The sequence below is a fragment of the Protopterus annectens genome, chromosome 11.part0 (genome assembly GCF_019279795.1).
Source record: "Protopterus annectens isolate FY-2018-M chromosome 11.part0, PAN1.0, whole genome shotgun sequence".
Lineage (NCBI taxonomy): Eukaryota > Metazoa > Chordata > Ceratodontiformes > Protopteridae > Protopterus > Protopterus annectens.
The window spans coordinates 1,147,465,524-1,147,490,722 of record NC_056745.1 but is presented as its reverse complement, the minus strand read 5'-3'; the positions used below and the strand labels follow the sequence as shown (position 1 = coordinate 1,147,490,722).

The 25,199-nt window shown below is 42.0% G+C and overlaps 2 protein-coding genes across 7 annotated transcripts in view; one reads left to right on the top strand and one right to left on the bottom strand.

The window, feature by feature from the left end:
- CCDC146 (coiled-coil domain containing 146) overlaps positions 1–25,199 on the top strand; it is a 4,019,163-nt gene that overhangs the window by 1,203,862 nt on the left and 2,790,102 nt on the right. The gene's annotated exons all lie outside the window — the stretch shown is intronic.
- Positions 1–25,199, bottom strand: part of LOC122815746 (fibrinogen beta chain-like) — a 674,021-nt gene that overhangs the window by 180,189 nt on the left and 468,633 nt on the right. For all 6 annotated transcript variants that reach the window (XM_044088499.1, XM_044088501.1, XM_044088503.1 and 3 more), the window contains one exon: positions 18,963–19,025. In XM_044088499.1, coding sequence (XP_043944434.1) covers positions 18,963–19,025 — 63 coding nt within the window. The remainder of the gene's footprint in view (positions 1–18,962; positions 19,026–25,199) is intronic.

Here is a 25,199-nt window from a genome sequence, read left to right as displayed (position 1 = left end):
CAGATGATTGCTAGATTTTATTTTATTTATTTATCCTTTGTTTACTGGATTAGTCCCACCAGGCTAATAACCTCTTTTCAGGGATGACCTGAGGTGGTATTTATACTACTCAGGGAAATGTGGCCAGGGAATTGAGGAACTTCCCCTACTTTTTTGATAGGTGCCATGGGATCTTTTACATCCACCTGAGCTACCACCAACGCATGCAGCTGAGGCCTCAGTTTAACATCTCATCCAAAGTATGGAACATTCAGTAGTGCAGCATCCCACTTTTACTGCACTTATATTTAATCCAAAAAATCACCTAGACTTAGTGATGTTTTTGCTTGGGTGCAGTCAGGAACTACCCCAGAGCTAGGCAGGGTATGTGACCTTATAAACGACAATATGCCCAGCTCTGTGGCTATCCCTCCTCTCTTACTGGCATTGGAAGATGTTTATAAACCTGCCTACAGAACACCAGTATATATTCCAGCAGTCCCTAAAAAGCCTCAGAGGAAATATAGGGTGTCTTCAGATTTGACAAGTCTCTTTTCTCATTTGATTGCTGACCCAGCTGAGGTCTTCTCAGCTGTCCTTAAATAAAAAGTCCTTGGCTTCATCATATCCAATGCCACCTGATAAACAGGGAACATGGTTAGACCTTGAGGACAAAAGGATGTCTCTTCCAGTAATCTATCCTTTTGAATGCTAAATTATCAAGGGTATATGTGTAAAATTATTTATTTTTAGATCTGTTCACCTCCTTTCTAAACAGTCAACTTAAAAATTCTTCTCAAGGTATCCTTGCACCCATATTTGGAGGACAGACACTGTCATTTCCACGATCAAGATTTCACACATACAGTTTGGATGATTTTGCTGCATCCTTACCTGCAGAGCAAAAGTCTTATATAAATGAAATTATTTCTAATTTGACTTGGGTTTTAAAACATGCTTTGAGAGGTGCATTTGAATGTAGAGATACAGCCCTGGCAAATGTTGCTTCTTCTTTTGTATTGAGATGGTATGCTTGGTCACATACTCAGAAGTTCTCTGATGATTTAAGCACTGAAATTCTGTATACAACTTTTAAGTTCTGAATTGGCGTGTGGAACTGTTGTTACACAAGCTATCAAATAGTGGGATAATACAGGCAAATAAATGCTTTGGTATCTAGAATGTTTCTAGTACCCAAGTTCTCTCCAAACATGGTGTCTTCCTTGAAGGGCAGAACAAACAAAAATACCAGCCAAATAAAAGTCAGGGATCCAAAAGGAAATGGCAGGAGGATAGTTCTTTGAAACCAAGCAGAGGAGTTCCTTTCCTAAAAAAGAATCAACCCCCTGCAAAGGAATGCATATGATGAGTCAGACAGCAACCCTACCACCTTTTGCCCTTCCTTCTCTTCCTCTTTCCACCATGGTCTCTCAGCCCTGCAGCCTGGCAAGAAGTAGTCTCAGAGAAATACGTTCTGAGAATGAATTACAGAGGGTACACATGATAATGGAAAGAAAATCATGCCTTTTTTGGGAATCCTTCCACACCCACCAGACCAGACCCCAGTGCTCCATCACATAATAGAAGCAGGAATCTTAGAACCAATGTCTGAGATACACAAAGGCAAAGGATTTTACTGTACAATCTTTTTAGTACCAATAGACCCATCCTAGATTTGTCTTTTCTAAACACCTTTGTAAAAAGTTCAGAATGCTCACCTTATAGTCAGGCCTATCGTTGCTTCCAGACCAGTGTTTCATGGTGACTCTAGATCTCAAGGAAACTTCTCATCTTATTCCTTTTGCTCCCAGTTTCAGGATTTATTTATTTATTTTAAATTTGCTGTGTCTGGCTTACATTATCAGTTTCATGTATTACCCTTTGGGCTATCTACTCTATCTTGTGTGTTTACAAAGTGTCTGGCCCCAGTGAATGCCTATAGCAGAACCTCAGGAACCCACATTTTTCCTTATTTTGATAACTTGCTCATTTGTGCAGATTCTGTATCCAGGTTCCTGCAGTCCTTAGACAATGTCATGTTCCTCCTTTCCCATCTGGGCTTCAAATCTAACCTTCAAAAGTACTTCTTCAGACCCTTTCAATGAATTGATTTCCTTGGGTTTTTGATAGACAAAGTAAAAAGGATGACCTTTTTGGGAGAAGACAAAGTTCTGACTTATCAGGATATTTTCTTGGATGTCTCTCTTCTAAACATGGCCTCAGCTAAAGAGTTCCTCAAAATTCTAAGCCTCATGGCATTAGTGATCCTCATGATACCACTAGCCAGACCACACATGAGAAAAATGCAATGGTACTTGAAGAATTGTTGGACCCAGCACCTTCATCCCTTGGATTTCCAGGTGATGGTACTGGCATATGTAAAACAGGATGTGTAGTGGTGGAGGGTTCATCTGTCTGGGAATCCAAGCTTGCCTTTCTCTCTTCAGACCACAGTAAAATCTGTCCAGATGGACTCTTCAGATTTTGTGTGGTGAGTAGTGTCCGTAGGAGTTCAAGTGCAAGGCTTGTGGGATCCTCATGATTCACCAATAAACATGAATGTAAAAGAGATTTGGCAGTTACTCATGCCTTAAAAGTTCTTCACCACTTATGGACTCCAGGTCCTCTTCTAGTGGTCTCAGACAACAGTACTATGATGTAGTAGCTGAACAAGCAAGGGGGTGTAAGGTTATATCCCTTTGCTGGTTGGCAGTGATGGCCTGGGAGCTGGCTGTACAGCATTCTGCAACTCTTCAGGCCTCATACATTCCATCAGAGCAAAACACAGTGGCAGACAGACTAAGCAGATCCTGGACACATCCACACAACTGGAAGCATCATGTAGAGGTCTTCTAAGATTTGATCCAGAATTGAAAAACACCTCAGGTAAATCTCTTCTGTTCCTTTCAAAACAGACAATGGAAAAATTCTGCTCAAGGTATCCTTACAGCAATACTTGGAAGACAGGCACTTTATCATTCCCATGGTCAGGATTATGCCTCTATGCATTTTCACTCTTTCCAATGACTCCCAAGATACTCCTCAGTCTAGCAAGTATTTGTTTTCCTATCTCAGGTTTGATTGAGAAGCTATTTATATTTCTTCTCCAGCTGTTCACAACTTAATGATGAATACTAATCTGTCTCCTTCTGACAAGGGTGGTAATGCTATTGACAGGTATGGGAAGAGAACTTTTTCTTTCTCCTCATCCACCAAACAAGAAAGACATATTTCCTCTGGTTTTAAGACATATGCCTAGACCCGGTGCCCCTAGAACATATGGGGAAAGGGTTTATTCAAAAATGTTTTTGTTGCGAAGAAGGATGCTTCCTTTCCTTTCTCAACTTTTTTTTGCCATTGCCACATAATTCATAGGTTTTCTCAGACTTTCTGTATCTTGGTCACAGTATAATATTTTTGGATTACCTTTTGGGTTATCTCCACTCCAACAATTTTCACCAAGTGTCTAGCTTCATTGATAGCTGAATGCAGACTACATAGCATCCACATAGTCCTTATATATACTACTAGCTTATATTTGTATAATTTTTTCCAGTCGTCAGGAGTCCCTTGCTTGTGTTACAAACTGTGTGCTCAACCTGGTTATTCAGATCAACAGTCAAAAATCCTACTTGATTCCTTCTCACAGGATAGTTTTTCCTAGGATGCTTTCCAGATTCTTCTCAGAAAAAAGACATTCTTAACCCAGGCAAAGTAAATCTCCAGATGGAAAATGTCCTGTTTTTCTTCAATCAGACTTCAGCCAGAGAGTACCTCAGGATTCTAGGATTTGTGTAATCTTTGATTCTCATGACTCATGTTGCTAGGTTGCACACGAGAAAAAGTCAATGTTTCTTAAAGACTATTCAGCTCAGTGGATTTTAAGATCACAGTACTAGTGTTTGTGAAGAGAGCTTTTTTGGTGAAGAAATCAGATTGTGAAGAAATCAGATTTCTCCAAATCTGGTTATCTTATTCGGTCTTCCTATCCCTCAATCAGTGGTGGTAAAAGTATAGGATCTCTGGAACCGAACAAACCAAAGCACATAAATGTGAAAGTGATGTTACCTGTGATCCATGCTGTAGAATCTCTTTCATCATCTGTGGTTCTCGGGGTCTTTGAAGATGATTACAGACAACATCAGAGTGATGATGATTGTGTATGTCAAATTTTAGTAAATCATCAATTATAACGCCTAGTAATTTTGTATGAGGTCCGGGTCTGATGATGGTATTGTTATGGGAGGTAATAGAGAAAGTGGATTTGTGAGATGCCAGTCTTTTGGGGAGAAAAAGTAAATGTTTTGTCGTTTTAGGGTTTAGAATCAGTTGATTGTTGGTAAGACAGGTTTCAATGGATGTGAAAGTGTCCTGGGTAAGGGCAAGGAGTTCATGGATACTGTGGGCAGTGGTAATAATGGTGGAGTCATCGGCATATCGTAAGAAGGTGGAGAGGTTGGAGACAGATGATAGATTGTTGGTAAAAATATTGAATAGAAGAGGCCCTAATATTGGGCCTTGGGGTACATCAGTTTTGACAGGAAGGAATGGGGAGGTGAAAATTTTCAATCATATGGATTGTCGTCTATTAGGGAAGATATGAGTTGGTGGAAGCCATAAAGATTAAGACTATGGGTAGTAGATAGGGAAGAGAGAGTTGCCCAGTCTATGTTTACGTCACCAAGTATGATAGTTTTGTAGGTAACATTTAGGGCAAGCCAAGAGAGAAAGTTCTCAAGGATACGGACATTGTCCCCTGGAGGAATGTAAATGGATACAATGGTACATTTTCTTATAGGTATTGAGGTGGCAGTTTACTATTAGAATTTCTGCAGGAGTGAAGCTAGGTATAGAACGTGAAAGTGGAGTGAGAGAGTAAGCTGTTCAGAGTAGAGGATAGCAACACCTCCTCCTTTTTTATTTGTTCTGTCTACCCGGAAGATGTTATAGCCTAGGGGAAGGAATTTTGAGTTTGCAATGTGAGGTTTTAATCAGGTTTCAGAGAGGATTAGGATGTGGGGGGGAGTAGAGTTCAGTCCATGACTGTATGTCTGTAGTTTTATTAACAATGCTTTGGATGTTGAGTGAAAAGATAGTTAGGGATTTAGAAGATGGAATGTGGCTGTGGGGAATTGTTGAGGAGATTAGGGTGGGGGAGTGCATGCTTTTGAGGGATGGTGATGGGTGGTCCAGAGTTAGGGTGAATGTCACCATCCAGGAGTAGTGAGTCAAAGAAACCAAGCAGTATGGAGAGTAGTACAAGTGTACGTGGATTTATAGTCTTTATACTTGTGGGTAGAGTGTTGCTATGATACACATTAATGGAAAAGAGGGAGGTAGGGGAGATTAAAAATAGTTGAGGTGAGATACTGAGTGTGTTGGGGTAGTTATCTGGGACATATTATTAGAGAGAGTTGATGAAGGTGATATATATATTGCAGAGGAATGCAATATGAAGTAGCTAGTGTTAGTAGGAGGAGGAAGGGGAAAAGAAGGTGATGAGGTGACATGGTAGGGTAGAGTAGGCTGAGTATATATAAGGGCAGTTAGGTGTAGAAGGTATAATGAGTAAGATGAGAGACTGATAGAGAAGGGGGGCTTGGTGAGGTGTTAGTAGGAGGAGAGGGTAGATAAGGTGGGGAGGGGTTGAGGAAAGATAAAGATGTAGTGATGAGAATGTATTGGTGGTGGCGAAGAAGTAGTTTAATAGATAGGGTGTGGGGATTGGATAGTAGATAAGGAGAAGGAGAAATAGAGAAGTATAAAGGAAATGACAGTGGGGGTGTGTGGGAATGGGAGTAGAGTAGGCGAGTGGAGTGAGCCTGAGCATAGCAGGTTGACCCAGCAAGGAGAACGTGGAGGAGGAGGAAAAACAAAACAATCAGTAAGGTAAGTTGAGTACGAAGGTGACACATGGGAGTCTATAGCTAGCTAATAAGAAACCTATGCCAGTACATATGAGAGGGAAACTTTATTTTTATTTTTATCTCTCTAGTAATTTATTTTATTTTTTTCCTACCCTTTTAAATTGTGAACAGGAGCCAACGCTGATGTCCAGTACTGTGCCAAATAAAAGTTATAGATGGTGGAGGAAACAACTGATATACAAGCCAAACAATTTGAAACAACTTCCAAGCCTTTCTAACCTTCCAACTACCGACCAGTTGCAATTGTCTCACCCCTCTCTAAGATCCTAGAAAGATGTATTAATCACCAGTTCCTCTCCTATCTCTTCACCAAAACCTTCTCTCCTCAACCCAACATGGATTTCACCTATCCCACAGCACCACCACTGCCCTAATCAAATTCACCAATACTATAAACTCCCACAGGAGTCTAGGTAAATTAGTCTCACCTGCCTTCCTAGATTTATCCAAGGCATTCGACACAGTCTCATATAATAAACTACTATCTTGTCTCTCTGACCTCAACCTTAGCAACCCCACCCTACTCCGGTTTAAAAGCTATTTAGATAATCGCCAACAATCTGCAAATGACATAACTCTCTATCCCCCCCCACTCCCAACCTTCTTAGGTTTGCTGCAAGGATCAACCCTAGGACCCCTTCTTTTTGATATCTTGACAAACCAACTCCACTCAGCTACCTCTAAAGCCGACATAGTCCAATACGCTGATGAAACAACTCTCATATGCTGTGCACCCAACATCTAACTTCTCCAACAAAAAGCCCAAGAAGTCTTCTCTCAAATAGAGAACTGGCTTAACAACTCATACTAAATCCCAAGAAAACAAAACTAATGCTATTCCACTCTACTAAAACGAGCAACCTTACCTTCTCTATACTCTTCGCCAACAAAACCCAAATCACCCCTGTCACCGAGGCTAAACTCGTAGGAGTTACCATTGACTAGCAACTCAATTTTACAAAGCACATATCAGCAACCATCACTAAAGTCCACAATAAGCTAGGTTCCCTCTATCACTGTAAAAGTTATCTAACCACTGAATCTCGAATTGCAGTAGGCACGACCCACCTCCTAGCTACTCTACTTTATGCATCCCCAATTCTAACTAATCTTTACAAAACTGACCTTAATAAATTTTCCATCTGTTACAACAAAATCACTAGATTCGCTACCAATGCCAAATCACGATCCCACCACTGCCTTTCCCTACAACCCTTGCACTAGCTTGAATTTCTGAACCTATTAAGGTACCATCAACTCAACTTAGCTCATCTACTTCTGTACTATCCCGAGAAAACTGCTAACACGTCTATATTACATAATCAAAGTTTTAAAAGTTCGAAAGTCATATGATCGACACCATATGATTGAACTTTCAAAAGTTCAAAAATGTAATAAAAAAATAAAGAAAAAAACTTACCTGAATGGTTTAAGTAGGGGGGCAAGCCCCCCTCACTCCCCACATCCCCCACTATTTAAATATACCAACTCCGAAATCGCACCACAGAGGGAGGGAGTAAACCATCCTGTGTCAGAAAAGGGAAATCTTCCTATTCTGCACTGTACGGAGATCATTGTTGAAATGTTCGAGACCCCCTAACCTGACTGGCATGCTGAACTTCTACAATTCAAATAGACAACTTTGATCCTCCAACAAAGCCTTAATTGAAACCATCACATGCAAAAACAATTCCAGGTAATCACAATTTGACCATGAAATAGGAAAAATATGGAACAACCTTCCCCCTAACCTCAGACTACAAAACTCCACACCGTCTTTCAAAAGCCTACTTAAAACATACCTCTTCACCAACCATCTATGCAACTGTAATTGGCCCCCTGAAGCCTCATCCACTCACTATTTCTATGCCACATCTGTTCTGGACAACACAAACAATGCACTCTATGTGTGTGTGTATATGTTCTTATATGTATATTTGCTTGAATGTATATATGGAAACTTAAACATGTGTATACGCTTATTCAGTTGTGAAATATCTTGCAATGCCCTACCAGGTTCTTATCTACTCTCATTGAATATTTTGTGCACATGTATTTTCAACCAAAAGGGGAACATCTTCTTATTGTATACTAATGGCTGTAAAGTCTACAATCTGCTACTACTCTGTAATGTCTGTTTTGTAATTTTTTCTTTTCTCTGTAAACTTATGGAGTTTTTCTCCCCAGGACTCCACTGAAAATGGACACTTGATGTCCAGTCGGACTATCCTGGCAAACAAATGTTAAATAAATAAATAAATAATTTACAAAGTGTGTTCATGGAAATATAGCCACTCCAGTCGTTTGGCAAGCTGGATAGCTGTTTAAAACCTAGCACAATGCTGCCATCTCGTGGCAGAAAGGAGATAGATCTCCTATCTACTGGAGCCATCTACATCAACATTGGTTTGATCTAAAATAAGAGAATTAACAGCTAATATAAATAGAATGAAATTTAAAAAAGCAAAGTTGGCAAAATATAGATGTGAGAGTGTTCAATCTCACCGTTTGTTCTTACACATGGGTGTCGGAGCCGATCCTCGGCTCCGAGTCGGCCGCTTAGCAAAGCTTTGCATCCAGAAGAAGCTCGAGACCAACCTACCTCCCACAATTCCCTCTGCCTTTACCTAAGATCTAGTTTGCCGCTGCAACCGATCGTATCGTTCTGAAGAGCTCTGAGCCAACTGAGATAAGATAACTTCTTTCTAAGATTTTTTTCTTGAAAAGTTTTGTAATTATTGACTATAGTTAGTGTGTGTGTGTGTGTGTGTGTGTGTGTGTGTGTGTGTGTGTGTGTGTGTGTGTGTGTGTGTGTGTGTGTAGCTGGTTATTCCTTTCTGCTATATATAGTATATTCATACTTATATATATTTAGTTTAGGTTTACCTAAGGCCTACCCCACCTACTAGACTTGGATTTGGGAAACTTGCATTGTTATTGCTGTGTCTACCTATTTGACAGTGTTTCTTGATATTTACAATACCTTACTTACTTTCTTACAGAATGTCTGAGAAAGTTAAATCAGGTTTTAAGAGATGTCAGTGTGGGCAGAAGATGTCTGTCACCGACAACCATAGCTCCTGTGTCTACTGTCTTGGCCCTCTCCATCTTCAAGAAGACTGTTCTATCTGTCATTCCTTTAGTGGAAGGGTCATGACAGATAGGCGCAGGAAGCTTATGGACAGAGGTCTTTTGAAGCCTGCCTTCCAAGAGGCTTTAGACAAGTCAGACCAGACTTCTAAATCCTCGAAGGAGTCGAAGACTTCGGAGCCCATGTCATCGGCTCTGAGTTCTTCTTTTAAGGTTCGTTCACCGGTTCCACAGACTTCGGGGCCGAGTGTCGAGCTTCTATCTGTCACCGAGCCTCGAGTCTTGGAACCGGTGACGGAGCTTCCACCTCCTGCTCTTTTGAGATCGGCACCGTCCTCGATTCCTTCGACGCGATCTTCCAGGCCCCTCTCCGACACCGACGTAGATCGTGTGATGCAGAAGCTGATGGAGAACACGGCCCTGTCCAAACTCATTGCAGTCTCCTCTCAGTTAGTGTCGAGACTCGAAGGCCTTCCTTTATCTCCATCTGATCCTCCTCCGAGGCCTACCCAGCCCTCGGAGCCGGGAGACATTGATCTGACGATAGTGGAGCCCTTGGTACCGGAACTGTCTCTTTCTCGGTCGGCACCATTGATCTCGACTCCGTCGGAACCATTACCGGACTCGCGGAGCCGTCGATCTATCCTTGATTCCGGGACCAAGAGTCGAACCGATGTTTTGGTGCCTACTCTCCCTCTCGGCGCCTCGGCACGGATCACTTCGGCTCCGTCCTCTGGGTCGATGCCCTTGGCTTCCGCGTCGGAGATACCTCCGCATTCTTCGGAACCGGGGGATTCCTCAGCTCGGGGTCCAGGGGCCTTCGACCTTATGAGGAAGGTATTGTCTTCTCAGACAACCACTTCAGCAGAAGGAACTTCTCCCTCCCATAAAGGCCCATTGTATTCTTCTGCACCCACGACTACACAAAAGCGTCGAGCACCAGTGTCTCAGCCACTCCCAGAGGGAGCCCTTTCTTCCTCAGAGGCTTCATCGGATGTCCCCCCCGATGACATTCCGAGGAAAAGATTGTGCAAGAGGAGGCACTTAGATTCTCCACAAGAATCCTTAACATCTGACACTGACTTAGATGAGTCAGAAGGGTCCCCAAAATCACCCTTGGAGGATGTCTCTTTTTCTGACATCCTGGAGATCCTGAAACAGAGAGGTGATTGGCAAGCCCTACCCCCTTCTGAGGATGAGTCGGTTTTGCTGAAGGCATTTGGTGCTCGCCCTTCCTCCTCCTGGGTCACTCCTCCCTTCGAAGAATTAATGGAATTAATTGCTCAAAGGGTGTGGGAGGCACCTGACACAGTGGAGCCAGTTCCCAGGAAGCCTAATAAATATATCACTGCCCCTCAGGATAAATCATACCTCACTAAGGGAGTTCCAGTGGACGCTATGGTGGTGGCAGCTGCCACGAAAAAGGAGATGTCCGAATCTTCCTCGTCTGTTCATCCTCCTAACAGAGATTCTAGGACCATGGACAGATATGGGAAGCGCATTTTCAGTTCAGCGACTTTTTCCATGCGATCGCTGAACTACTTGACACATTTCACAAGATTGCAGAGGGATCTAGTCAAAGAGTTGGGAGATACCCTCCAGGGTAGTACAGATGCTGCTGTCTCGGATAAGGTTACAGCACAGCTCAATACCCTTACATCTATTGTAAACTCGTCCATGAGGCTCATCTCGTATGCAGCCGAAGGGTCGAGTAGGGCTGAGGCTTCAGCGATTGCTCTTCGTAGACAATCCTGGATGCGCCTGTGCTCCTTTGCGGAAGCCTTCAAGTCTTCCTTTACTAACGCCCCCTTTGATGGTGCCACTCTCTTTGGCCCCAAAGTGAAGGAGACCCTGACCCGGTGTGAGCAAGAGGGAAAGACTCTGTCTGCTGTCGGAGTCTGTTTTTCCACCCCATCCAGACCGTACCCTAAAGGGCAACGAGGTGGGAATATGTGGTTTTGTAAACCCCAGGGTTCTTTCCCAAGCACACAGGGTGATGCCCCCTCCAGAGGCAGAGGGGGGGGCAGAAGTGGAAGACGCCGCCCTGGTGGCAGAGGGGGTCCGCAGAACCAAGGCGACAGGGATACCATCCCTGGGAAGCCTTTCCAGCACTCCTGAGAGGAGGCCCGACTGTCCTGCTCTGAAGGCAGTCGGGGGTCGCTTAGCTTTATACCCTCAGGCCTGGCAAAACATTACTTCAGACAAATGGGTAAAAAGCATTATTACCAGAGGTTACAAAATTCCCTTTATATTTTCCCCGTTACCACAGAAAAGATTCCCAGATGTACCGCCCCATCTGCGAGAACCTGCAGCTATAGAAATCTCAAAGCTGCTAGAAAAAAAGAGTCATCCAACCAGTCCCGGCGGACCAAAGAGGATCCGGAACTTACTCAAGGTTCTTTTTAGTTCCGAAAAAGTCAGGTGACTGGAGGCCAGTTCTGGACCTAAGCAATCTCAATACGTTTGTGAAGAAAGAAAAGTTCCAGATGGTCATGCTTCAGTCGATCCTTCCGTTCTTACAGAAGGACGACTGGATGTACTCAATAGATCTCAAGGACGCATACTACCACATCAAAATGGCCAGAGCGTCCAGAGATCACCTGCGCTTCCGGCTGGGAGCCAGCCACTTTCAGTTTCGGGCCCTGCCCTTTGGTCTAACCTCAGCCCCCAGGGTTTTCACCAAATGCATGGCAGTGGTAGCGTCTCACTTGAGACGCCTAGGATTCCGGGTGTTTCCGTATCTGGTCGACTAGCTCCTTACTGCCACCACCGAGCGTCGACTGATACAGGCAAAGGACTACACACTCAGCCTTTGTGTTCAGGTAGGGATTTCGATAAATTTCGAAAAATCTGCGTTACAGCCCACGCAGCATATTTCATTTATAGGGGCAAATTTAGATACCCATTCTTTGCTACTAAAACTCCCCTCCGCAAGAATAGCTTCCCTACAAGAGCACATATCTCTCCTCCTATTGTCCAAAAAATCCCCAGCCAAACTAGTCCTGAAAGTCTTGGGACTCATGTCAGCTTCCCTCATTGCAGTTCCCATGGGAAGGCTACACATGAGAGTTCTCCAATGGCTGCTGTTCTCACAGTGGTCGTTCCAACAGTTACCACTGACACACGAAATTCACATTACAAACACCTGCAAAGCACACCTGTCTTGGTGGTTACAGAATCGCAATTTCATCAGCGGCAGACCGTTTGTGTTACCCACACCAACAGCCACAGTGACCACGGACACTTCCCTGATAGGGTGGGGGGGCATCTTTCAGGGACAGACAGTCCAAGGCGAATGGAACAGTTTAGCGTACAACCTGCACATCAATGTTCTAGAGATGAGGGCAGTGTTTCTAGTGTTGCAACACTTCTCCCCCCTTCTACCTCTAGGGACCATTGCAGTTCAAACGGACAACATGTCCGTAGTCTGGTACATAAACAAACAAGGAGGAACCAAGTCTTACCAGTTGTGCAGAGAGGCCATGAGAATTTAGCAATGGGCAGAGTCCACGGGTCGCTTTCTGATAGCAATGCACATCCCGGGGTTATCCAACGTCATAGCGGACAGGTTGAGCAGAGCCATCCTGTTACCTCACGAGTGGTCCCTCGACCAGATAGTAGTGGAAAGGATATTCCGCAAGTGGGGCCAGCCTTGCTGCAATCTGTTTGCGTCTCCAATGAACACCAAATGCAGAAGCTACTTTGCCCTGTTACCCCCTCCAGGGGATGTCCCCAGGGACGCTCTGATTCACGATTGGCCCCCGGGTCTCCTGTACGCTTTTCCCCCCATACCTCTGATACCGAGATTTCTCCAGAAAGCCAAGGATCTAGAGAGGACTATAATTCTCATTGCCCCATTCTGGCCTCGTCAGATTTGGTTTCCCTTTCTTCAAGCACACCAAATATGGGAGCCCTGGATTCTGGACCCAGTGCCAGACATACTGACTCATTCGTCAGGAGCTCCCCACCCGTCGCTCCTGTCCCTCAGGTTAGCAGCTTGGCTGCTCCGCTTCCCTACTTAGCCAGGTCTGATCTTCTCTCTCCGGCGGTTCAAGACATTCTGGTAGCCTCTCATAAGGCTTCCACTACTAAAGTTTACACCAGTAAGTGGAAACGTTTTGTCTACTGGGCGACAGCACAGCATTTAGATCCCTTAGTAGCCCCACTAAACAAGGTTTTAGAGTTCCTATCCATGCTGTTTCATCAAGGGGCCTCTACTGCCACCTTAAAAGTTCAGTTGGCCGCTATTTCTAACTTTCATGTAGGAGAGAATGGAGCGCCCATTATGGCTCATAGGCTTTGTAAAGCCTTTTTGAAAGGCTCTTTTCATCTTAGACCAGCAGTTAGGTTTCCTACAGCTCCTTGGAATCTAAATCTCCTCTTATCCCAACTAATGTTACCACCCTTTGAACCATCTTCTTCTTGTTCCCTAAAATTCTTATCCTGGAAAACTCTTTTCCTAGTAGCTATCACTTCAGCCAGACGAGTATCGGAACTTCAAGCTCTGTCCATTAAACAGCCATATTTAATTTTTCACCTGGACAGGGTATCTTTACGCACCAACCCTTCCTTCCTCCCTAAGGTTTGTTCAGTTAACAACATTAATCAATCCATTGAGCTTCCCACATTTTTCAAAAATCATTCCAATAAGCTGGAATATATGTTGCACAAATTGGATGTTCATTGACAACTCAGATTCTACCTAGAAAGAACTAAAGACCATAGGAAAGCGGACCAACTATTTGTAGCTTTTGCGGACAACAAAAAGGGCATGGCAGTGACGAAGCGTACTCTCTCCAAATGGCTAACTGATTGTATTACCTTCGTTTATGCTGCTTCCAGTCAGAGTTTGCCCACCAAACCAAAGGGACATTCTACTAGATCAGTTTCTACATCTTTGGCTCATGTGGCTCGTCTGCCCTTGGACACTATTTGTACGGCCGCCACTTGGTCTAAACCACATACGTTCATCTCTCATTATAAAGTGGATAGGATTTCCAGGGACAGAGCATATTTTGGTTCCATTGTGCTCAGGAACGTTCTTCCGTGAGTCACTCAGGGTTACGGAGCTAGGGACGCTACCCATGTGTAAGAACAAACGGCGAGATTGAACACTCTCACATAAAGAAGTTATGTCCTTACCATAACATTCCATGTGGAGTGTTCATCTCGCCTTTGTTCTTACATTCCCACCCTCCCGCCCTCAGGTCAGGAAGAACGTCCAGTTTAGATGTCTGGTCTGTTTGTCTCCCACTAGTGGTCTCTCTGCTGTTCTACTAGCTTGAGTTACTTACGTTCCTTATGTATGCGTATGTATTGCTTGGATATTTACATTGTTGTTGCTGGATCTGGTGTTGTTTTTGCAAACTAGATCTGAGGTAAAGGCAGAGGGAATTGTGGGAGGTAGGTTGGTCTCGAGCTTCTTCTGGATGCAAAGCTTTGCTAAGCGGCCGACTCGGAGCCGAGGATCGGCTCCGACACCCATGTGTAAGAACAAAGGCGAGATGAACACTCCACATGGAACATTATGGTAAGGACATAACTTCTTTTTACCGCACTCAAACCCAAACTATGGTCTGGAGCTATGGGCCAGAATGGTCCCATATTGGAAACATAACCTTTCACTGGTACAGCTTTAGGGTAAAGAAGTCAGCTCTTCAGAATAGGGAGGGAGTAAATCTTCCTCTGTCAGTGTGACATTTATGCAGGAGGTTTCAACAATGACACATTAACAATGCAGACAGCTGACCAATTACTTTCATGCCAAGGCAACCCTATACCTCTACCTATGAAATACCTCACTTGGTGGGGAAAATATGGAAAATTTATGTTGCTAATTGGAAGAAATGTGTAGTCAAGGCAGCTATCATTATCTTGTGCAAACAAATGCTGTTGCTCCTTTCTCTGATGCCTGATAAACTCAGTCCTTGGGAATGGCAAGGTAAAGTTCCCTCTAATTTAAAAGCTGTCTACAGTTTGCCCCAGTGCAGTTGCAAACTGAAAGTTACCAGTCTGCAAGGAGGATGTATAATTTATCTAACAAACATAAATGTAAAGCCAACAACAGTGCAGTCATCAGAACTGAACAAATACTGACTTCAGATTTACTTGGGTGGATATTGAGCGAAGGGTGATTCTTCATCCATATTATTCATTGGTAGGTCTTCAAAACGTTTGAATGCTGGTTGATCTCGCTGGCACAGTTTCACTGCTGCAACTACCAGAAATATAACTATGACTGCAGCAAAGATGCAGATCACAGCAACCAGACCTGTGCTAAGAACATTGTCTTTGGAAAATACACCACCTTCAGAAATGCTGCTGGTGTTGTTCGATGTGCTGTCAGCTGTTTGCTGGGCTGTAGTGGTAAGTATAAATGTGGTTGTGGTGTTTGGCATTGGTTTAGTTGTTGATACATGTGTAGCATTTGAAGGACTGGGTACTGCAGTTCCTGCTGTTAAATTATGAGCCGTTGTGGCACTGTTGCTTTGCTGTGATGGGGTTGTGGTGCTCCAGTTGACTGTAGAACTACTTTCAGCAGCACCAGTTGGTGAGGTAGTGGTAATATCAGATTCACAGTTAACACCTGGGCTGGAATCCGTCTGGTTTGTTTCTGCAGTTACTAAAGTCTGTCCTGCCATTACCTTCTAAGGATGGCTGCAGGTTCTCTCACAATGAGTAAACTGCTTCTGCACATAATGGATCTACTGACAAAAGACAGAGGAATCTGATACATCTCAACCTCAAACAACTTCAACTGACTGCCTGGATGATTCAATTCTAATGCCTTTAATACCTTTTAGGGACTTATTTCATGAGGTTACATAACAGGTACTAAAGGAGGTAAGAAAGCCTGCTACCAGAAAATCATGTATTAGCAAGTGGAAACAATGTTCTTGTTGGTTCATAACTAATAAACAAGGGCTCATTAGGGGTTTAGTACCACTGGTATTTAAATGTGTGTGCGAGTTATTTTCCTGTGGTTTCTCTTATTCCTTCATAAAGGTTCTATCTTTCAGCCATTTTTGGCCATGTATCCTCCTTTTTTTGTTTGTGTAAAACAGTATCTGAAGAGTCTTGTACCTGAGACCTCCTTGTAAACAGGTTGCTCCTCCTTGGAATCTTAACCTTGTGCTAAAGAAGTTGACTGTGTCATCTTTATAAGCTGATTTAAGGCTTTTGACTTGGAAAATTGTATTAATCATTGCTTTGACATCTGCAACACAAGTATCTGAGTTGCAAACTCTCATTGTTGCTGAACCTTACCTCATATTCCACAGAGATAATGTCATATTAAAAACAAACCCCTCTTTTATGCCCAGAGTGGTTTCAGAATTTACTTTGAATCAAGTCTTCAATCTCCCAGTTTTCTACTTAGAATCTAAAAATTGGGGAGAACGGATTCTGCATACTCTGAACATGCATAGGCAGCTCAGGTACTTTCTTGACAGAGCCAAGTCCTTTACAAAAGCTAATCCGCTATTTATTTCTTATCCAGGGACTGAAAATAGACATCCTGTGTCTATCCAGACAGTTTCTAGGTGGTTATTCCTGGCTATTGTTTTTTTTTCTGTACCTGCCATGGCATATCCATTCCTTGTAGTATCAAGGCACATTCTATTAGATCTTTTGTCATTGTTGATGGCATACTGGAAGGGGGTGGACTTTAGAAACATTCTAAAGACTACATGGTCCTCCATTCATACTTTTACAAAGCATTCCAAACTGGACTCCTTTTCAATGTCCAGGGCTAGCTTTGCTAGTAACATTGTGCAGGGGCTCCTGGATTCATATTGTTTCTCCTCTGAGGTCTGATAAGGTTTGATAATCAATCCATACAGCTTTAAGGCTACTAATACTACAGTTGGTATGATGAACATAGTACAGTTGTGTAAGTTGCACTTACCCCATAACAGTAGATGGTCAAATTCCTCACTGTTGCAGTAGGCACAATCCCCTCCATCCAATTACTCTTATATATACAATAGTAATTGGGATATAAGGTAGGATTATGTGTATTTCTTGTTTATATATTTCTTTGTTATTAATGTTTCTCTGGTTCAGGACTATTAAGACTCTTCTCTGTCTGTATGGGTAAGAATATCTTGAAGAAATCTTCACTTTGACTCCTGAGTTCTCTCCTTGGGGCTAGCCAGTCAGCAGTCAGAGTGAAGGTGTGTGTGTGTGTTGGGGGGGGGGATATTATCACAGCTTTGTGAAGATGGCTGTTTGTTCATTCCTAAACAGGGAAGCAAACACATATAACCTAAAGCCAATTACAGCAGTGAGGAATTCAAACATACAATGTTCTGGGTAAATGCAACTTATAAAACTATACCTTTATTTGCCTATTCTACACATGCTCAAGATGAAATTGCTCAAGCAATGGTAGCGAGAAGAAAAAAATGACATATGGCATAATGCCAAATGCTGTTTTACATAGAAAGTCATTGCCAGAGCATACTTAGAGACTGCATTGGCAATGATTCATTTGTTTTGGGAGATTTCTCCATTCTTCAAGTTGGTATGACTCTGGAGTTGGTATATACAAGTTTGTGGGGTGTCGGTTCAATGGGAGGCTGGTCCCTCCTGCAAAAAAAAACAAAAAAAAACAAATGTCCTTCCAGCATGTCTACTTTCAGGAAGTTGGTGCTTCACTGTAGAACCCTTTCATTTCTATTGACTCAGAATCAATTAAGTCAATAAACACTGAGTAAAACAACCCATGGTTCTGGTGTCCTAATTTATGGAGAGATATAATGCTGAAGTGCTACAATAATGTGTTGAATGTGTTCATAATATGATCTCACAAAAAAAAAAAACATATTGACCTACAAGTCAGAAATATTTTTTCATGGGTTTAATTTATTAATATGCTATCACTTCAGAAAATTTAAGTTTACAGACTGATAAAGTATAATATTATTTGGCCAGTCTCCTGAGTGGCTTGGGCTTTGTAGTCCATGATACAGATAACTGGCATTTTCAGCTTACATTCAAAATGCTTTCTCAATCTGCATGCTTATTGTTTCTGTTCCTGCAGAAAATTATCTGTAGCACTGCACTGTAACATATGATCTACACTTCAAAATGAGGAAAATTCCACAGAAATAATTATGGAAAATGTATTAAGGAAATAGTATAAAGTTTATACGTCTTTATTTCCTGTCTAAGCACAACTTATAGTTTTGTAAATATCAATATTTTATTCCAAAGTCTTTACCTGTAGCTCTTTCAATACATGTTTTACAGCCATATTATCTTTTATTCATTTACATTACCTGCTTATACAGTTCAGGGTCACAGCAAGGGATAACTGTAGGACGGACACACACACACACACACACACACACACACACACACACACACACACACACACACACACACACACACACTAGTGACAGTTGGGAACTTGGCCAGTCCACATTGATACACATTTTAATATTAAGTTGTGAGAATGAACCATAGTCTTCAGCAAAAACATGCTCAGACACAGGGAAAACGTGCAAACTCCACACAGAAGCTTCCCCATCCAGAGACTGCAGTGCACAAAGAACCAGCTGCTGAGAAATAGCAGTGGTAAACCATTATGCCACTATACTGCCCTTCTTCAAGTTCACTCTGCTAAAATGCCCTACCGGTCCATAAATCACATTTTAAATAATATTTTTGCTCATACTGTTAAACTGAATTAACATTTTAATCTAGACATTTTAAGATATGCGGGCGCAGTTTCTCTAAAAATTTCAATCTTAGTCACAATTGCATGGGACACACTTGAGAGCTTATGTCATATGGTTAACAGTCATTTAGAAGATGGTTTATTCTCTTAATCAGGACAACTATACTGAACTAGCAGGAGCAGAAGCCTGCTAAGAACTGGCAGAGTTAATCCCAGCACTTATGTGATAGCAAAGTTCAGTACTTATCCAGGATGCTGCATTTTACTTTTAAAACTATGTTTACCTGTTTTAGTCTTTTGTGTTGGTGTAGAAGTTGTGTAGCTTTCTTTTGGTTGCTTCTCTTCACCTGTATTTGGAAAAAAAATGGAAGACTATAACACTTAAAAAAACATATTTGATGCTCTCAGAATATTAATGTTATTGGATTTGTTAGTAGTAGATGTTAATGGTATATTGGAGTTTTAGATCTACTAATATTTAAGTTATCTTGATACACATTCCCTAAGGGATTCAGAATTTTTCATAATTAACTGGGTCATACTTATGTGCTGATGTGAAAACTGTTGCATATTAGATGTAAAATGCTTTCTGACCTGAATACAGAACAAATATATTGAACTATCATGAGCAGTAGCTTAGTGCAGAATGGCACAAAATACACTGAACCGACCGATATAGCCAACATCCTGGCAGACAGGTTCAACACAAACTTCAACCCCCTCTCACCCCCAAAAGGGCCCATAACCATACCAAAAGAATTTAGAGTCCCTGAAATCACAGACACTCAGGTTAAAACAGCCCTCTGCAAAGCCAAAAAGACAGCATCAACGGGACCGGATGGTGTCCCAGGATGTGTCCTACACGAGCTCAAAGACGAACTAACCCCTCACCTAAACACACTGTTCAAACTCAACCTCTCCACAGGCTACGTGCCCATAGAGTGGCTCACGGCAACGGTTATTCCGCTCCACAAAGGCGGAGCCAAAACAGACCCCAGGAACTATCGGCCTATAAGCCTGACTAGCTTGGTCTGCAAGGCTAATGAGCGCATCATCATGGAACTCATTAACAGAGACATTGGGAACCTCCAAACACTGGACCCTACCCAGTCTGGCTTTGTTTAAGGACAGATTATGTCTCCTAAATCTGGTGGACTTCTTTGAGACAGTTACCAAGGCTATAGGCGAGGGAAAGGTGATACACACAGCCTACAGAGACCTTGCTAAGGCCTTCGACACCATTCCCCATTCTGGTATTATAGACAAGCTCACCAGCCTGAACATAAACCCCTACGTCACAAGATGAGTTGCCAACTGGCTTACGGACAGAACCCACATGGTGAGAGTTGAGGGAGCTAGGTCCGACTCTAAACCGGTTACAAGTGACGTTCCCCAGGGCTCAGTCCTAGCACCCCTCCTGTTCGGCATATACGTCTCAGAGGTACAGGCAAGCACAGGAGGACTATGGCTCACCAAGTTTGCAGACGACTGCAAACTAGGGGCTATAATTGACTCTCTGGCTGACACAGACATCCTCCAAAAGGGTCTCACTGAGACAGACACCTGGTGTCAAAATCATGGCCTGAAGCTAAATGACAAAAAGTGCATAGTCATCCCCTTTGGAAAAAACAAAGTACCCACAAACTACCTCATTGGTGGTAGTCCCCTAAATATGGAAGATGTAGTAAGGGATCTGGGGACTCAAGTAAATAGTAATCTCACCTTTGATAATCACATTGCCAAAGTGGTTAGAAAATCCTTCTACGTGGCCCACCTAATCAAAAAAGCATTTGCATCCAGATCAAAAGAGGTCATTGTGCCTCTCTACTCATTACTTATCAGTCCCATCATAGAGTACAATGCCCCTTTTGGGATGTACCTTACAAGACACCTGCGACAGCTGGAAAGACCACAGAAGTACCTCACCAAGAGGATCACTGGCCTCAAACAGATGCCCTACGCAGCTCGACTGTAGAAACTCCAGCTGTACTTGGTTGCATACTGCCTGCTCAGAGGTGATCTCTGCCTGACATACAAAGCCATGTCAAACCCAGAATTGATGGACATTTTCCACCTAAAGAAAACCTTATCCCCTCGAGCCACATGCTCTAGGGATCTAAACCTCACCACAACAGTAAATAGGACGTGGTGGAGGGATAGATTCCTGTCCCAGAGACTTCCCATGCTTTGGAACAAGATCCCAATCTACATTAAGCAGAGCCCCTCGCTAACACTCTTCAGAAGAAACCCTAACGAGTGGATGGGAAATAGAAAGTTTACCTCGGGGATCACTTCAGTGCCTCTATTGGACAGAGGCACAGGGAACTAATATAAGGGGGCGGCGAAAGCCAACACATTCTGGCTAGGCTTATAAAATGCCTTCGGACAGATAGCCTAGTACCTACCTATGAACATTTACTGTGCCAGCAAAGTGTAGTACTTAATTAAGATACTGCAGCAAAAACTTGCTACATTATATAGCTTGGGCAATGGGGCTAGTAGCCCCATGTAACATTCCAAGGCAAAACCTTTTAGTTAGTCCTTCAGATGAGATGTTAAACCGAGTTCCCATCTGCTTGATTTGGTGGTAGTTCAGGTGGAAATAAAAGATCCCATGGCATCTATTGTAAAGAGTAGTGGAAGTTCCTTGATGCCCTGGCCAAATTTCCACAAGTGATATTAACACCACCTCAGGACTTCCCTGAAAAGAGGCCAGTAGTCCAGGGGAACTAAGCTGGTTAACAAAGTATAAATAATAAAAACTAAAAAACAATACATTTGGTCCAGAAACAATACCGGGGCACCAGCACAATATGAGGTTACATACAACACACTTTTACTCATATTTTCCTTGGAGCAACAGCAATACCATTCACATTGCTAACATTTTCAGCAGTATTTTTGAAATGCATTTTTGTTAACCAGCAAGCAGACAGACAGGACCTTTGATAAAAAGTCATACTTGAGGCTTATGGTCAGGGAATACCGAAGTGCTTTGCAGCACTAATGGAATTTAGTATGACATATTACTGTTATTCAATCTTATAAATACTTTCACTTTTGTTAGAAAAGATGTTTGGGTGACATGGAAAGTTTCACCACATTTTGAATGCATTTGCTACATAGAATAATGTCACTACATAAAAATTATGTGGAGGATCTTAACGCCTCACCATATTTGCACAAATATAGGATATGCAATTCCTGGGTGCCTGAATTCCCTGCTTTGCTATAGTAATTATGCAGTCATGTTATAATTTATGGTGGAGCAAAATTGGCAACTGTGTCGTGTAATATCTTTTTACAGTAATTGTACTGTGGCTATGGCACACAGCTTGTTATGCTCTCTTGCCTTTATAGACAAGATATTATAGCAACCATTATGACACATAAGTCAGTACTACAAGGAAGTATTTGCAGCACATGTGGTAATAGAAAGTACAGAACTCGTACTATTTTATCATATAGTACATTACTGTATCATAGAATTGCAAACAGAATATTGGATAAATAGCACTCTCTGCATCTGTCCACACACACACACACACACACACACACACACACACACACACACGCAGAAGTATGCATGTGTATGTCAGTAGTACATCACGCACACACGTGCACACACACACACACACATATATATATATATATATATATATATATAAATATATATATATATATATATATATATATATATATATAAATATATATATATCCATATATATATATATATATATATATATATATATATATATATATATATCCATATATATATATATATGTGTGTAAAGTTGATAATAAATTCTCTTTGCCGGAGCTTATAAGAGCGAATGTTCAGGAAAGGGATACTCTTTTTTTTCCTTGTTTTTCAGTTTGCTGGCTGCTTTTATTGAGATCGGATTGCAGTGGGTTCAGGGAATTTGCCCTAACCCTGCTACTGTGCAATCTGGTAGTTCATATATTTAATTAGTACGAGGTGTTTTATTTTATTTTGTGTACTATGATAACTTTTTTGCATTCATTCTTTAAAGCATTTGATATTTGATGGAATAATTTATATATATATATATATATATATATATATATATATATATATATATAAATATAAATATATGGTTTCACTTCATATACTCGAAATGCTGAAATCCCGAAATTCAGCATTTCGAGTGAATGAAGCCGAAATTTGAGAATAGCGAAAATGCATATGCGCGAATGCGAGTATGTCGAATCTACAAGCTATCAAATAGTGGGATGATACAGGCAAATTAATGCTTGGGTATCTAGAATGTTTCTAGTACCCAAGTTCTCTCCAAACATGGTGTCTTCCTTGAAGGGCCGAACAAACAAAAATACCAGCCAAACAAAAGTCAGGGATCCAAAAGGAAATGGCAGGAGGATAGTTCTTTGAAACCAAGCAGAGGAGTTCCTTTCCTAAAAAAGAATCAACCCCCTGCAAAGGAATGCGTATGCTGAGTCAGACAGCAACCCTACCACCTTTTGCCCTTCTTTCTCTTCGTCTTTCCACCATGGTCTCTCAGCCCTGCAGCCTGGCAACAAGTAGTCTCAGAGAAATACGTTCTGAGAATGAATTACAGAGGGTACACATGATAATGGAAAGAAAATCATGCCTTTTTTGGGAATCCTTCCACACCCACCAGACCAGACCCCAGTGCTCCATCACATAACAGAAGCAGGAATCTTAGAACCAATGTCTGAGATACACAAAGGCAAAGGATTTTACTGTACAATATTTTTAGTACCAGTAGACCCATCCTAGATTTGTCTTTTCTAAACACCTTTGTAAAAAGTTCAGAATGCTCACCTTATAGTCAGTCCCATCGTTGCTTCCAGACCAGTGTTTCATGGTGACTCTAGATCTCAAGGAAACTTCTCATCTTATTCCTTTTGCTCCCAGTTTCAGGATTTATTTATTTATTTTAAATTTGCTGTGTCTGGCTTACATTATCAGTTTTATGTATTACCCTTTGGGCTATCTACTCTATCTTGTGTGTTTACAAAGTGTCTGGCCCCAGTGAATGCCTATAGCAGAACCTCAGGAACCCACATTTTTCCTTATTTTGATAACTTGCTCATTTGTGCAGATTCTGTATCCAGGTTCCTGCAGTCCTTAGACAATGTCACGTTCCTCCTTTCCCATCTGGGCTTCAAATCTAACCTTCAAAAGTACTTCATCAGACCCTTTCAATGAATTGATTTCATTGGGTTTTTGATAGACAAATTAAAAAGGATGACCTTCTTGGGAGAAAAAGTTCTGACTTATCAGGATATTTTCTTGGATGTCTGTCTTCTAAACATGGCCTCAGCTAAAGAGTTCCTCAAAATTCCAAGCCTCATGGCATTAGTGATCCTCGTGATACCGCTAGCCAGACTACACATGAGAAAAATTCAGTGGTACTTGAAGAATTGTTGGACCAAGCACCTTCATCCTTTGGATTTCCAGGTGATGGTACTGGCATATGTAAAACAGGATGTGTAGTGGTGGAGGGTTCATCTGTCTGGGAATCCAAGCTTGCCTTTCTCTCTTCAGACCACAGTGAAATCTGTCCAGATGGACTCTTCAGATTTTGTGTGGTGAGTAGTGTCCATAGGAGTTCAAGTGCAAGGCTTGTGGGATCCTCATGATTCACCAATAAACATGAATGTAAAAGAGATTTGGCAGTTACTCATGCCTTAAAAGTTCTTCACCACTTATGGACTCCAGGTCCTCTTCTAGTGGTCTCAGACAACAGTACTATGATGTAGTAGCTGAACAAGCAAGGGGGTGTAAGGTTATATCCCTTTGCTGGTTGCCAGTGATGGCCTGGGAGCTGGCTGTACAGCATTCTGCAACTCTTCAGGCCTCATACATTCCATCAGAGCAAAACACAGTGGCAGACAGACTAAGCAGATCCTGGACACATCCACACAACTGGAAGCATCATGTAGAGGTCTTCTAAGATTTGATCCAGAATTGAAAAACACCTCAGGTAAATCTCTTCTGTTCCTTTCAAAACAGACAATGGAAAAATTCTGCTCAAGGTATCCTTACAGCAATACTTGGAAGACAGGCACTTTATCATTCCCATGGTCAGGATTATGCCTCTATGCATTTTCACTCTTTCCAATGACCCCCAAGATACTCCTCAGTCTAGCAAGTATTTGTTTTCCTATCTCAGGTTTGATTGAGAAGCTATGTATATTTCTTCTCCAGCTGTTCACAACTTAATGATGAATACTAATCTGTCTCCTTCTGACAAGGATGGTAATGCTATTGACAGGTATGGGAAGAGAACTTTTTCTTTCTCCTCATCCACCAAACAAGAAAGACATATTTCCTCTGGTTTTAAGACATATGCCTAGACCCGGTGCCCCTAGAACATATGGGGAAAGGGTTTTATTCAAAAATGTTTTTGTTGCGAAGAAGGATGCTTCCTTTCCTTTCTCAACTTTTTTTTGGAAACTCGACTTGAAAAATGCTTATTATCACAGTGCCATTGCCACATAATTCATAGGTTTTC